The sequence below is a fragment of the Megascapheus bottae genome, chromosome 6 (genome assembly GCF_031878675.1).
Source record: "Megascapheus bottae isolate mThoBot1 chromosome 6, mThoBot2.hap1, whole genome shotgun sequence".
Classification (NCBI taxonomy): Eukaryota; Metazoa; Chordata; class Mammalia; order Rodentia; family Geomyidae; genus Megascapheus; species Megascapheus bottae.
Genome location: NC_143514.1, coordinates 53,728,660 through 53,744,289, shown reverse-complemented (window position 1 = coordinate 53,744,289; position 15,630 = coordinate 53,728,660). Strand labels below are relative to the sequence as shown.

Here is a 15,630-nt window from a genome sequence, read left to right as displayed (position 1 = left end):
TGCAGGAGCAATCTCCACCAAGTAGATTTCCATGAAGCTCTTGGCTGTACACCAATCTCCCTGTGTACTGGTTAATAGAAGGGTTACATTATATTCGTCAGATAGAAGGTGCATAACTTCACAAACATTGATACCCTTTCTTTTTTTTTTTTTTTTGCCAGTCCTGGGCTTGAGCTCAGGGCCTGAGCACTGTCCTTGGACTTTCTCAAGGCTAGAGCTCTACCACTTGAGCCTCAGCACCACTTCCGGCTTTTTGCTATGTATGTGGTACTGAGGAATCGAACCCGGGCCTTCGTGCATGCTAGGCAAGCACTTTAACCACTAGGCCAAACTCCCGGCCCTGATACCCTTTCTTATGATATGGTCCCCATTTCCTTTCCAGCCTCCCCCCCCCCCCTGCTTATCTTGATTTCCCTCCTTCCCTATAGCTATCCCATTTATTTCTCAAAAAGACCCTTGGTGACTGTGTTCAGAATTTCTCAACCCCCCAATGCTCTCCAAGGCCATGCTCTTAGAGTCTGTCACCAGGGTCCCCTCCCCAGGCATTCAGTTCTCCACGTCTGGGAAACCTGACTGCTTGTGTCACCTTACCTTAGGTGGGCCTGTGACCCAGATTCAATCTGTGCAAGCTGATGATTTCTACCTTCTAGCTCTAGGCTTCTGGCCAGTGGAAAGTAGGTTTTGTTTTTTAAATCTATACATTTGTGGCCTCCAGAATTGTTGACCATACCATTCTGAATTTCTGGGTTGCCAAGTGTGCCTTCTTTCTTCTGTCCTTTCAATCCTGTTCTAAGTTCTGCTTCAGATTCTTCATGTCATTGCCTCTGATCTTCCAAATATAAGTAGCCCCAGTATTGCAGTAATAAACTCATTGCTCCTAACCTTCTTGGTCCATTTCAAATGCTGAGTTTTATGAGCTTCTTTCCCTGACAACACCATAAAGGGCTCCTACTCCAGGCTGCAAAGGCCTTCCTTGTCCTAATATGTCTCCCCATTGGTGACCATATGAACTGTGACCTCCTTGAAAACAGGGTATCATGTTCAGCCTCATCATTTTTCATCTACCAAATGGGGATACAATTGTACCTACTTCGCTAGATAGTTGTAAAGGTCAATGCAATGGCAAACGGTGCCTGGAACTTTGAAAGAACACTATCATATTATTATTATTATTAATCCTTAATAATCATTCTATCTTAGTACTTAGTTGGTTTAGGAATGTAGACCCAAGAATCAGAGGAAGAATGAATGATGTGGCATACATACTTCTCCCTCTGATTGGGATTCAGAAAGCAGGGCTAGATCATCAGATAAAAGTATGTATTTCTGAGAACAGAGGTGGTTTCTCCTGTATTAGTTCCTTTGCTTGAGGGTAAGAGAGCATGTTTGCCTGGACATGGTCTCCAGAGCCAAGGTTCCAGTTTCTCAACTAGAACCTTTTTCAGCTGAGCCATTTAATTCCACTTCAACGACTGAGACAAGATTAGTATTTATGTCTTTTTCACATAGAACCTGTGAACCATTTAATGGTATCAGGGACCCAGCATCTTTCTCTCCGTGGTTTTATTCTTCGTGAAATTCAACTCACAAAGAGTAAGTGAAAGAGAAAGGCAGAGCCTCAAAACAGTGTTTGAGTCCCTGTAACCAGCTGTGTCTGAAACTTGAGCCTGTAACCAGCTGTGTCTGAAACTTGAGCCTATGTCCATGAGCCCTAGTCCTAACAAAACCTGGGTTTCTCAATCTGAGTACCAGTGAGTTTGTAACTTGAGCAATTCAACAAACTGAGATCTAAAGATCATGGTTTAAAGCCAGCTGGGGCAGGAAAGTCCAAGAGACTCATCTCCAGTTAACCAAAATTAATCCAAAATGCTAGACATGAAGCTGTGCTCAAGTAGTAGAATGCTACCCTTGACCAAAGATGTCCTGAGAGAGTGTCCAGGCCCTGAGTTCAAGCACGCACATACATGCACACACACCAAAACCAAAACTGCCACCACCACCAACAAAACCCCTGGGTTTCTCTCTTGGTCTCTCAGTTCTTTTTTTAGTGTTATTTTAATATGTATTCCCCCCCACCCCCAGAGCTGAGAACCGAACTCAGGGCCTGGCACTTGCCAGGCAAGGGCTCGTCTGCTGAGCTAAATCCCCAACCCTTAATATGTATTTTTTTTTGCCAGTCTTGGGCTTGAGCTCAGGACCTGAGAACTGTCCTTGGACTTTCTCAAGGCTGGAGCTCTACCACTTAAGCCTCAGCACCACTTCCAGCTTTTTTCAATGTGTATGGTACCAAGGAATTGAACCCAGGTCTTCATGCTAGGCAAGCACTCTCCACGAAGCACTCTCCAAATTCTTGGTCCCCTAATATGTTATTTTTTTTTAACATTAGCACATACTCATTACACAAGTAGGGTTTTACTGTAACATTTTTATACATGCATATAATGTATCCTGATCAAATCCACTCCCTTTGAACACTCTCCTTCTTAAAGCAATTTGGGCAGGTTTCATCCCTCTCTTTGTATACATGCAAATAAACTTCATCAACTATATTCATCCTTACCCTCTTTGCCAGGTGTCCACCTCTCCAACAGTGGACTTTCCTGTCACTTGTTTTTTGGCATGTATAAAAATTGTTCCAAGTGTTTTCATTATGGTATTTCAGACATGCTGTTTGTTTTTTTGCAGCAGGGTTTCACCAAGCAACCCGGGCTAGCCTCCAACTCAAAAGTCCTTCTGCCTTCAGCCTCCTGAGTACTGGGATTACAGGCCTTTGTCACCATACAGTTTTTAGTTTCTCCCTTTAAAATGATTAAACTAAATCATCTTCCAGATTGAGACCAGTCAAAATCTTCCACTGGTCCCCATTGCCTGCAAGACAAAAGTCAACTGTTTTTTTGTGTGGTAAGCTGATCATGCTTATAGGTTTGGAGTGACACAAATCCTTGTTGAGCAAAATCCCCGCTCCTTGTCCTCTGTGGTGACTGACGGGTTTGCTTACTGCTTAACTCCAACTCAGCTCTGTCAAACAGCACTGTCAACCAAGGCCCAGGCAGCTACTCCTATATCCATGATCTGGTGTGTGGACCCTGGCAAGTTGAAATAGGCTGGGACCTTGGGCAGACAAATATGCAGGTTTAACTGCCAGAGCCATCTTTCTTGCCACTTGGAGAATGTTGTTTGACACTGAGGTCTACACACAGACCAAAACTGCCTACAGAGAGAATGGAGTCTTAATAACCAGGTATGAGTCCCTGAATCCAGCTTTGCCTGAAACTAGAACCACTGAACTTTCCAGAGACATGAAAGAAAGCTCCTTTTGCAAAGTAAGGTTGTGCTGAATGTCTGCTAGTTGCATTTAATTTCACACACATTAAAAAAAACAACAACAAAACACCCAGAGTCACAAGAGAGAAAAGGCTTTGGGTCCCTGTGACCATGAAGGACCTGCAAAAACATCAATACTTGTTTGTTTATGCCACTGATGTGGAGGAGAGAAGGGATCTGTTACTGAATCTAATCCTGGTTAATATAAGAAGGGCTGGCAGGCAAGTGGTACCTGAAAGAAAGGCCTGGGGTCATATACCTAGAGAGTAAAGAGTAGGCATAGGCACCATCTTCACGATCTCACAGAGCTAACCTCAGGGGCTGAGACACCAAAGCAAAGAGCAGCCAGGAAACTGATGAGACTTCATGCAAGGAAATTATCCCAAGAGGGACATATACTATGCCTCAGCAGTGCTATAGGTTACCTTGGTGGTAATGAAGCAGAGGCTGGTAAGCACTCAGTAGGAGTCTTCAAGGAATCCATATGTATCACAAGGTCAAGTCTTAGAGCTGCGTTCTAACCATGCTCCTCTCACATACAAATCTCAGATAATAACCACTATTCTTCTGTCCTTGCTTTTAAAGTGTCTAGATTGCTGGCTTGAGACTGGGACCAAGGAAATTTCTAGTCTATCACCCCAGGAATTCCTGAGCCAACCATGAGTCAGGATGTGTCAGCCAGGTCCTTTGCTCCCCTCTTCAGCTTTGATACGCTGGGAGATGCCTGGTGTGTTCTGTCGTGGAAGAAGAGCAGTATAGCTGGGCTCTGCTTCCAGCCCTGCCTCCATCTTCCTGTGTGATCGCCCAGGGCCTCAGTTTCCTCATCTGACAAGTATATCCCCAGTCTATGACAATCTGAATTGTAGAATCAAGGCTTTTAATGAATTCCAGATGGAAACAATTACCATTCACAACAATGTCAAATAAGCATGTTGCACCATGGCACAGTCTTGTTCTGAACCGTAGGAGCCTGCGAGAACATACTTCTCACTCCCCAGATACATTAGCCCTAAATGGTATCAACTGCTACATGAACCAATGTGCCCAGGCTGCTGAAGGCCTTGTTTCCAGCTAAGGAGTTTCTTTACTTATTTATCACAGGCATGAATTCACAGCTATCCTGTGCAGACAAGCACACAGTACCCAGTCCTGTAAATGCTTCAGGCTGTTGGGCAAGTATCTCTGAGGCCTCAGGCAAATTACCTGCAAATCATTTTCACCCTTTCTGTACCTAGAGGCTTCCTCCAGCAGATCTGCTCAGAATGTGTATTAGCAAGAAAGCTCTAAGCCCCTCCCTTGCAAGATGGGTGGTGTTTGATGGAGAGGGTGGTGCCTCCTGCCCTGCCCACTTGCTTACATAAGACATTCAGCCAACTTCAGAAACTTGGAACCCTTCAAAGGAGCTTGATCTGGGCTGGGGCCGGAGGAAAAAGTCTGACCTCCCAGCAAGATTCCCCTTCACCTCATGCAGGAGCAGTGAGCCTTACCCCCAGTTTCCTCTTGCATTTTCACTCTCCTAGCGCAAACCCCCACCCAACCTCTCACATCCATATGACAACCCACATGTTATGTCTACTCTATCTGGATATCTTGGGAGAGGGCTCAGGGCTGGGAAAGCAGATACTAGGTTTCCACTTCCATTTGTGCAACCTTCAGCAAGTCAGCCCTTTCTCCCAGTCTCAATTTCCCCCATCTGAGAAATGACCTTTGAAAAATCCTACAATCTAATTTTGGATTTCTGTCCGTTAATGACTATTGACTGGGTGGAGGAAGAAGAGGAGCAAGACAGCGACTTAAAACAAACAAAAAGGCAATAATAACACTTAACATGTTACCCACAGGGTGTGCAGAGTGGATTCGCAGTCCCTTTGGAGAGGGGTGAGGCAGGAAGCAGGTGAGCTGTGCAGCGGCCAGCTAACTGGGCTGTGGGAAGGCCCAGGTATTCACCTCCGAAGAGCTCGGAACAGGAAGCGAGGCGGATGTATTGTTTGGGTTTTGGAGGAGGCTTACTTCAGGAGGCAGTCAGAGGAGAGGGATCTGAAGCATGGGCGTGGCTTGTGAGTCTGGGTGACTTTGACAAAGGGTGGAACTCCCCCGTCCCGCTCCTCCAGAGGTCGCTGTTCCCCAGGCATCACCAGAGCAGCCAGGCCTAGCGTCCCAGGGGTCTCCAAGCTCGGCCGCGAAGCACGGGTGGCTCTGCAAGACCTCACTAGACACAGAGACTACAAGTCACGATGGACTGGGAAGGGTGAGGTGCGCTCCGCACAGGGGCAACGCCATTCCCGCTTCTGGGCGACCTCCTTCCAACTCAGGACGCAGGAGCAGGTCGTTTCCTTAGCGCCCACTGCTCTCTCCCTCAGGCCGGGCAAACACGGCAGGAACAGGCCTGCGCCGTCGTTCAGGGCCCACCGGCCGTCAGGGCCGATCCAGGGAAGGAACCCACCCGAATGCCCTTCAAGACCCGGAGCTCTCTCCAGCACGCCCGCAAGCGTCCCCACCCCGGTGGTCCCGCCGCCTCCAGCGCGTCGGCACGGGTCCGTGAACTTGGGCGGATCTGCGGAGCCGGCGACCACGGCCCCGGGAGGTGCGTGCTGCGTCCGCTGCTCCCGCAACCCTCTTCCCACGAACCCGGAGTCTCCACGCCGCTCGGCTCTCTCCCGCCGCCACCGCCGCGCGCACGGCCGCCTGCGCGCACCGCCGCCTGCGGGGTGACGAGCACCTTCTCCCCACTTCACCGCGGCGAATGGAGCTGGGGGAGGGCGTGAGGCCCGGTGTGAGGGGAGAAGAGGGCGGTGGAAATTCGTGAGCCACTTGAGATGTGAGCTACAAGCAGAGGCGCCTGGAGCAGATGGGCTTCAGGGACCGCGATCCACAGCTGGGGTCTTGCCCGGCTCTGCGCCCGACAGTGCAACCACGCCACCTGCGGTTCCCTCCCGGGCAGGTCACAGATGTGGGGTCTCTTGACTTCAATCCAGTCCAAGGAATCCAAACACCTCACCGCAGGTTGAGATCCCGAACAGAAAGGCGAGAGGTGCGTGGGCCAAGGCCAAACTAAGGTCTCGCTCCAGAAGTGTAGCCCAGAACGAGTAGACAAGTAGACGAGAGCTGGCCTCGCAGCTTTCCTTAAGGCTTAACAGTAAGATTCGAGAGGTACATGGGTGTGGAACCCTGGTCCAGCCCAAGCCTTCCTCAGCAGCCCTCTCTCCCCACTCCCACAAAGTGAAGGCCTCTGGTTACTTTTCCAGGGACAAATGCCTCCTCCAGTATTTCCAAATCCCCTCCAGTTTTGATATTGATTTAACTATATCCACACAATCGCCCGATGGCTCTCTTTTCCCCATGTCAAGAGAACAGCCTATCCAGAGACCATAAGAAGGAGTGGAGGAGATAGCCTAGGATGCCTCTGGAAACAACACACTGCAATAAACACTCAACGACTTCACTTGGGGTGTGAAAACATTTTAAAATGGCTATCGTGGACAGGCACAGTGTCTCTCCCCAGATGCTTCCTCCCAATTGTTTTGGGCTGTTTATACCAGCTGGCTGGCAGCAAGACAGATGGAGAGGAGGCACAGCTTTAGATGTTGCAACCAAGACAGACTTAACATCAATGGAACCTGGTGCAGGCAAAGTTGCTGGAGCCCAGGCTTCTGGAGTCACCTCCAGATCTTTGCGTAGGCAACAACAAACTGAGGTGGGGCAGTAGCCGTAGCTGGACAACATAGAAGAGGCTGACCCAGAAGGATAGAGGCAATTAGAGAATTGAAGTAAAGAAGCTGACCCTGAATTGAGGGTTGGGGTTGGGGGAACCATTGGAGAACTGAAAACAAAATGAATTTTGAATCCTAGGGGAAAAGATGTCCTCTCAGCCTTCATAAAACCTGTCCTTGGCAGAGCTTAAAACAAACTGAATCAGAGCCATGTATGGGATAAGTATAAATAAAAACCTTCACAGACAAGAGAAGGATTCAGTCAAGGAAGATAGTTAGAGGATAGTTAGCTGAAAAAATTGGGGCTGGGAATCTGAACAACTGGGTCTATTCCAAAGCAGTCTGAGCCTGTTTCCACTCCTGTAAACCTGTACATGAAAAACCTAGGTAATTCCACCCAGAAAAACTGACTGGGATCTTTTATACAGTAGATTTTTGTTGGTTATGGTTATAGGGCTTGAACTTAGGACGTGGGCTCTATCCTGGAGCCTCTCCCCTCAAGGTTAGTGCTCTGTCATTTGGAGCCACAGCACCACTTTTGGCTTTCTGGTGGCTAATTGGAGACAAGAGTCCTATAGACTTTCCCACCCGAGCTGGGTGTGAACCATGATCCTCAGATCTCAGCCTCCTGAATATTTGGGATTACAGGTGCAAGACTCTTGGTACCAGCAGGCATATGGCTTCAAGGAGCCTAGGATGCAGAGTTTAAACCTACTTGATGATAAAGCAGAACAGACTGACAGCTTCTCTGAGTCCACTGAGCTCCACAGTATATTCTCAGGAATTTTCTGATGGAACTTTGTCAAAAGTTTATGTAATAAGTTCTCCATTAAGACATTACTGTACTTCTTCCACTCAGTGTGGGTGTTGGCAGAGAGGGTACAGCAGGGCCAGGCAAGAGGCAGAGGCTGCCAGTTGCACCTTGTTGATAGAGTGTCTTCCCTGGAGCATTAAAACCAGGAGATGTAGGCAGGAAATGTCTGTCAGTTCTACCCTGAAGCTGGAGCCTGAGAAGCCAGAAGATCATTGGCAAGTCAGGAAGCTATCCATTCCTGCCATTTTTCCAAAGGAAGGCATTCAGAAGGTGAGGTGGATAAGACCACACCAGTGCTGTTTTTCTCCCCATGTATTTGGACACAAGAAGAACTGAGCTGGGTTGGAGTTAGTGTGTGGTCGTCAGTGTGGGATATCTATGAGTGAGGTCCTGGGAATGTGAAAGAGATCTCCGTGTAGTAGAAAGCAAGCCTGAGGTATGTGTACGGTTGCCAGATAAAACATATCTGCTAAATCTAGCAAACCAAGGTATGTTAGCTTATCTGTACTTAGGACAAAAACTTCTCACCAAGTCTCTCCCTCAACCCTGCAAGGCCCTGCCAACATTGCAGTTCTAGGCTAATGGCTGTCTAATTTAAGGTCCCTAATTTGAGGACTGGCCCACTTCACTTTCCCCCAGGGAAATAGTATTTATGCATACCCAGTGGACCCCAAATATGAACCAGACCTGACTCCCACCCTCTTCTGCTCTGAGTTTGGGAGGATTATTGTGAGGATTTTGCAAGCATTAGGACCCAGCCTTGCTCTATCTTGTTGCAGGAGACTGGATCCTTTCTCCCTTTCTCAGCCTCCATAGCCCCCCCTGTAAAATGCAAGGGCTGGATTGATCTAGTCTTTTCTGAAGACTGCTGTCAGATAAAATAACTCATCCAGCTTCACATCTACTCTGCTAAGATTCAGGCTGTATCCCCACCTCTACCCCATCTACAGGGGACTGATGAGTTCAGCAGTGACTAGATGTGGTACCAGGGCTTGAGAGTCAGATGGAGAGACTATGTATCACCCCCTAAACACCTTTTCTCCCAGGACACAGGCCTGTAAGAATCTGCAAACAGCTCTCCTCTCAATACTCTCCATAAGCACGGAATATAGCTACTTTGACCCATCAGTCACAAAATAGGTGCTCTAAATTCCCTCTGATAGAGGAAGAAAACTTCCCCAACCGACAGCTGGCAAATACCGATGCTAATACTGGAAACCCCAAACCCGAGTCTTCAAGCTTAAGCTGCTCTTAACGGCTATCCAGACCAGGAAACTGAAGCTCTGAAGGGAAAGTGAGCTAAGTCACCTCAGCTTTCTGGCAGTGGAGCTCAGGGGGAGCTCAGGCCGCCGCCGAGGCTCGAGCTTCGGCCACTGCGTGGCGCTGTGGGGGCAGTGGCCGCCCGTCCGCTCAGTTCCAGTCCTGGTCCAGCACTGGACCTCCTCCTCTCGCCCGTTCCAGAAACTGAAACGGGCTCAGGGGGAGCGCAGAGTAATCTGTTTCGGTGCCGGGGAAGTAGGCTAGTGGAGAGAGGCCTCATAGGATGGGCTGGAACCCGGCTGGTAAGGAAAAGGCTCCCAGGGCCAACTAGTGCAGGGGATCCCGAGATAAAAGAAACGCTGGCCCGGGGCTCAGGTCGGGGTTCACGAGGAAGGTGTCCGCGGGAGTCCCGCTGTCTCGAACCCAACGCCCCGCGGCCAGAGGGGCGGGGAGAAGCCGCCTCCCGTGTGTCTGGGGAGGGGGAGAGGGGGAAATGGGGAGGAGGACCCCCAGACCCTCGAAGGTGGGCCACTCAATCCCAGAGTCTCCATAGGCTACAGAGACAGACGTTCACGAAGGGCGAGAGACTTACCGAGACGCAGACGGCTTAGACGGCCTAGAGGACCGATCTGAGAACAAGGGACCGGTCCGCGTCTGGGGACTGAGCCGCGGCGGAGCAGGATCGCGAGCGGGCGGCGCGCTCCCGGGGTCTCCCCGGGGATGGTGACGGGGCCCGGGTCTCGGAAGGAAGGGCAGGGGACATTCTCACCTTTCCGAGGCCGCTGAGCCGGGGCGCCAAGTTTGCTCGTCGCAATCACTCCGCCCCCCCCCACCCCGGCAGGAAGCCCCGTGAGGCGGGCCTGGCGACCTCCGCGTTAGCCCAGGATTCTTGGGCTCCCGCTCCGGTTCCGAGGGCGCTTCGGCGGAGGAGGTCCAGGCACCGCGTGGGGGAGAAGATGGTAGGCGCAGGCTGTCACCGCCGCTGCGGCCGACGCCCGAATGAGCCCGAACTTCCGAGGGGCTGAGCGCACGGAGGGCGCGGGGCTCCAGGGAGTCGGGCGCTTGCGGGAGCCGTGGGGCAGCGGACGACCCGCCTCCAGCCTCGCGAGCCTAGCTCCCGCCGCGCCTGATGTTTGTTCCCGCCGAACCCCAGCTCCCGGGCCCTCCGCCCGCCCCTTTCCTCCCCGCCCAACCCCGCCCAGAGAGCTCCGCCCCGGGTCCACCGTTCTTCCGCTCGGTGCAACCGCTAGGCGGGAGGGACTCGTTCCTCGATTTCCCCCCCCACCCCCGCCCCTGGGAAATGAGGGGCCAAGACCGGCCGCAGTAAGAGGCGACTCAGCTCCTTCTCCCAGCGGCGTCCGGGTACAGGTCCCAACTCCCGCGGAGGGGACAGCCAGGTTGTGTTCCCCCCGCTTCTTTCCGCCGCGCCACCCCCCCCCCCTTCTTCCCCGCTCCCGGCGGGGTGTGAGCCGTAGCGTTCGGCCACTAGGGTGCGCTGCGGAGCCGGGGGACACCCCTCCCGGTCCTCCGTCCCCCGCCCCCTCCCCGCCCGCGCGCAAAACACTCGCCCCAGAGGCAGCGCGGCCCGAGCCGGAGCCGCGGCCGGAGCGGAGCCGGAGAGCGGCGGCACCATGACCCTGGGCAGCTGCTGCTGCGAGATCATGTCCTCCGAGAGCTCCCCGGCCACGCTGTCCGAGGCCGACGCAGACATAGACGTGGTGGGCGGCGGCGGCGGCAGCGGGGGGGAGCTTCCAGCCCGCTCGGGGCCCCGCGCCCCCCGGGATGTGCTCCCCCACGGCCACGAGCCTCCCCTAGAGGACGCGGAGGCCGACGTAGCGGAGGACGAGGAGGAGTCCGGCGCCTGTTCGGACGGCGAGCCCCGCGTGCTGCCGCCCCGGGGGGCGGCGGCCGCCGCGGGAAGCCCGGGGCCAGGCGCGGCGGCGGCGGCGGCGGCGGCGGCCCGTGGCGCGGCGGGGCCGGGGCCTGGACCGCCGTCGGGGGGCGCGGCGACGCGGAGCCCGCTGGTGAAGCCGCCCTACTCGTACATCGCGCTCATCACCATGGCCATCCTGCAGAGCCCCAAGAAGCGCCTGACGCTGAGCGAGATCTGTGAGTTCATCAGCGGCCGCTTCCCCTACTACCGGGAGAAGTTCCCCGCCTGGCAGAACAGCATCCGCCACAACCTCTCGCTCAACGACTGCTTCGTCAAGATCCCCCGCGAGCCGGGCAACCCGGGCAAGGGCAACTACTGGACGCTCGACCCGGAGTCCGCCGACATGTTCGACAACGGCAGCTTCCTGCGGCGCCGCAAGCGCTTCAAGCGGCAGCCGCTGCCGCCTCCGCACCCGCACCCGCACCCGGAGCTGCTGCTGCGTGGCGGGGCTGCAGCCGCGGGAGACCCCGGCGCCTTCCTGCCGGGCTTTGCCGCTTACGGCGCTTACGGTTACGGTTATGGTCTGGCGCTCCCGGCCTACGGTGCACCTCCACCGGGACCGGCCCCGCATCCGCACCCGCACGCCTTCGCTTTCGCCGCCGCCGCTCCTTGCCAGCTGTCGGTGCCCCCAGGCCGCGCGGCCGCGCCTCCACCCGGACCTCCGACGGCCTCGGTGTTCGCGGGCACAGCCTCGGCTCCGGCCCCGGCTCCTGCTCCAGGGTCGGGCCCGGGCCCCGCAGGCCTGCCCGCTTTCCTAGGCGCAGAGCTGGGCTGCGCCAAAGCGTTCTACCCCGCATCCCTGAGTCCTCCCGCAGCTGGCACAGCGGCCAGTCTGTCCACCGCACTCCTGCGCCAGGGGCTCAAGACGGACGCGGGCGGCGGTGCGGGCGGCGGGGGCGCGGGGCCAGGGCAGAGGCCTTCCTTTTCCATAGACCACATCATGGGCCACGGTGGTGGTGGTGGTGGTGGCGGTGCCGCACCCCCGGGCGGCAGCGAGGGTTCCCCGGGGTCGCCGTTTGCCGCAGCCACGGGTCCTGGAGGTCAAGCCCAGGTCCTGGCAATGCTGACTGCCCCCGCCCTGGCTCCGGTGGCCGGCCACATCCGCCTCTCGCACCCCGGGGACGCACTCCTATCCTCGGGGCCCCCGTTCGCCAGCAAAGTCGCCGGCCTCAGTGGCTGCCACTTCTGACCGCACAGGGGCTCAGCGCCGGTTAGGCCCGCACCGGTCGGCCTGGGCCGGAGCTCCTGCGGCCCCAGCGGAACTCAGGGAGTCTTATTTATGAAGAGTCTCCAGACCTGGGCCGGAGCCGGTGATTGGCACTTGGGGAGGGCGGGGGGGGGGCCCTAGCGCTCAGACAAGTCGCCGAGAGTTGGGACGAAGCGGGCTTCCATCCATCGCTCTTGGCCAGGCCCGGCTATATGCAGTGAGGTCCCAAGCCAAGATCCCCTTCCTCTTTGGTCAGTAAAATAAGAAACTGGGAGCCTTGGCCTTTTTTCTGCGCCCCAATGGAAGCCCGGAAGAAAGCTTTCCCGGAGAAACGCCTGCTGGGGCCCCGGCTGATCCCGCCAGAAACACCACGGGCCGTGGAGAAGTCTTAGCCCCTTCCTCCCTCACTCCCATTTCTTCCTCAACTTTGAGACCCTGCTTGTCCAATATTATAATTTAAAGACATCTGTTACGCGCTTTGTGCTTAAAAAGAAAAATCCAACGATTATTTTTTGTTGTTGTTATATTGCTTTTCTCCAAGGAAATTAGAAGCCCAAGGCAATGGCCAAGCTGAAAGGAGAGGTGGAGCTGGGGTCTCCACGACCCTTCCAGAAACCCTCAGATTCCACCCCACGGAGGAAAATCCTTTTTCTCACGTGTTTGGATGTTTTCAAAGGAACTTTCTCTCCCTTTCCCGCGGCTAGTCACCCAGGGCCAGCAACCCTTTCGGCCTTCTGCCCTACCCCAGACCCTGTGGTATTTATTATAGTTAAAGGTGATGGAGGTCGGGTGGGAGAGGAGGGTCTGGATCAGGAACTGGAGAAGGAGGGGTGGGTTGGGCAAGGGCACAGAGCTTTGACAGGGGGTCCTGTAATTATGTGTAAATATCTGTACAGCGGGCCGCTCTCTGCATTCTCTGTCCACTGGTGTGTGTTCATTTAGATTTCTCCACTTAAGGGAGACTGTGAAATCATCTGATGGTCTGTGTGGAAGAAAAGAAAAATCTGTCTCCTCCCTGTTGGTGTCAATGAATAAATGTATGTGAATTTACACAGTCACCAGCTCCATCTAATTGCCTGCACACATTTGTCCTTATCCAGGTCTTAACTGAGACCCTAAGCTTGCCAGGGAGTGAAGAAGGACTGGACAGGCAGAGTGGAAGGTCTAGGTTTCGGAGGTGCTGCAGGTATTTTGGCCTTGGCCTTCAGCTGCTAATGGGGCCAGATCTTTGGGAAGCTTGAAATCCACCCTGCACTTTCATTTTCACTCTGGTACAAGGAAGAGTTTTGCCCAGGGTTGGACAGAGGGTGATGTGTCCAACGCACCTGAGGAATCTCACCTCCTTCTAGTTGTTTTTGACGTAGCCAAAACAGATCTGGGTGCAGGATGCTGTTCAATACTGTGCCCACTAAGTACAAAGTGCATATATCCCTTGATGTATTCTGCATGCCTCTGTGTGCAGGGGCTTTATATGGAGTTTGTGGTTTGTTTTGGTGTTTGGGTTGTCTTGATTTTTAACTTTTTGTGTGTGTGAATTGTATTTCAGGATCTCTCTCTCTTCCTCCCTTCCTCCCCTCTCCCTTCTCTCTCCTTCCCTCCTTCCCTCTGTGTGATTCAGTTGCTGTCTTTTTCTAAAAGAAGAGAGATTTCTCTTTTGGCGTCGTAGGGCCTTTATAACCCCTCCTCCCAGAGTGGAGGCTTTATTTACAGAATCTCCAAATTGAATTAGAAACCTTTCTCTTCTCCATCCTGAGAGGGCTAGAGGTTCACTATAAGCTAAATGAGAGCAAGTGAGTTTTCACTGTTAGGGCAAAACTCCTCCTGGTCTCTTGAGCCACACTCATAGTGGAAAGCTGCTGCCCAGGTGCAAATCCATTGGTCTGTTTAGAATGCTCCATAGCCCACTGAGCTCTCAGTTCACTCTTCCTGTGCCCAGGATACCTAATAACTAGGTTTACCAACCTGGCATGTGAGGATGTTGTATTGGGTAGAGTAAAGATGGTTGCTTGGCTCTTTTCTTGATGTGCTTCATTGAGATCACAGGAGAGGAGAAATGTGGACAGACAGGAAGAGGTAGTTCAGTTTTCACAGAAAACATACACTACTAGAAAACAGAAGAGATCCAGATGTAGAGACCTTGAAGGTGTGAGCCGAAAGAAGTTGGGCTAACCTCTTCAGCTAGAATCCCAGCAGCTGGCAATAATAGGAAGGAAGGAGAAGAAATAGGACAAAGGCATCTGTAGAGAGAGGCTCTGAATCTGTATGAGGGTGGAGAGAACTACCAGGGCTGGAGAAAGGTTGTTGGGATTTCCTGTTTCCTCCTTCATCAATGGAAAAGACTAGAGATGTGCATGGTCATACCAGTTCTCTTGCCAGAGGTGAGAAGCCCTTTACTCCATCGTGCTGAGAGGCTAGAGGAGTCCAGAGAGATAGAAAAACTGGGAAATGTCTGTGAATACTGGGATACTGGTCTTGGACTGCCTGCTTTGCTGACTTTCATTGTTCGGAGTTTGATTTCGTTTCTTTGCACTTGAGGAAGGATGGATGTGATTTTGCATGCATGCATGTGTGTGTCTGCACACATACATGTCAGTGCTTGTGTTTGCCATCAATAAAGCACTTTGCAGTTATGTGATCTCCTTTGCCTTGCGTAGATTACTCCCATATATTAGGGTGGAGTTTATTAGTTCTTTCCCTTGTAGAAGAGAAAATTTAGTCATGCAAACAGAGAAAATTTATATATGGTGATGGATGGATGAAATACAACCATAGCTGCTACTTACAGGAGAAGCATCAGATTTCTTGTGGATTCCTCGATGTGTGTGGCACACTCGTGTGTATGTGTTGTGTGTGTGTGTGTGTGTGTGTGTGTGTGTGTGAGAGAGAGAGAGAGAGAGAGAGAGAGAGAGAGAGAGAGAGAAAGAGAAAGAGACAGAGAGAGATATGAGAATTTATCTGAGTTTATTGTCTCGTCAGAGGGGTTGAATCAGGAAAAGAGAACTATGAGATTGCAGTGGGATGTGCAAGGGTCTTTTGGGAGTCAGGGATGCGTCCTATGACTCAGACTCAAGTTTTCTAGTGAGTCCAGAAAGCCAGGTTTAGGCCAGACACAATTCTGGCTGAGGACTAGGGACACCCAGTTGACAACCCAGGATGAGACTCTAGATGCAAAGGCAGAGAGAAGGTTAGGTATTTGGAATTCTGTACTACTTCAGGTTATCTTCGTGAACTACTTGTTAGTTAAGAGCTGGAAACTGGGAGATGGGAAGAAGAATGAAGGAGCTCTAGGACTTGTACATAGAATCATCCTAGCATTTCCCCTCCTTTCCAGACTGGACAGATTAGCTGGAGATCTGTGGGTGAAGAGGGTGGGTGTTGGCTC

At 52.7% G+C, this 15,630-nt stretch overlaps 1 protein-coding gene across 1 annotated transcript; it reads left to right on the top strand.

Moving 5' to 3' along the window:
- The first annotated feature begins 10,739 nt into the window (after positions 1 to 10,739).
- Foxd2 (forkhead box D2) lies at positions 10,740 to 12,304 on the top strand. The gene has a single exon (XM_090333753.1). It carries the CDS (start codon positions 10,740 to 10,742, stop codon positions 12,228 to 12,230), a length of 1,491 nt encoding a protein of 496 aa, XP_090189879.1. The 3' UTR covers positions 12,231 to 12,304.
- Positions 12,305 to 15,630: the final 3,326 nt, after the last annotated feature.

Bases quoted from the DNA above. Each gene is read 5' to 3' on its own strand.
- Foxd2 (XM_090333753.1), top strand. From the start codon at position 10,740: ATGACCCTGGGCAGCTGCTGCTGCGAGATCATGTCCTCCGAGAGCTCC.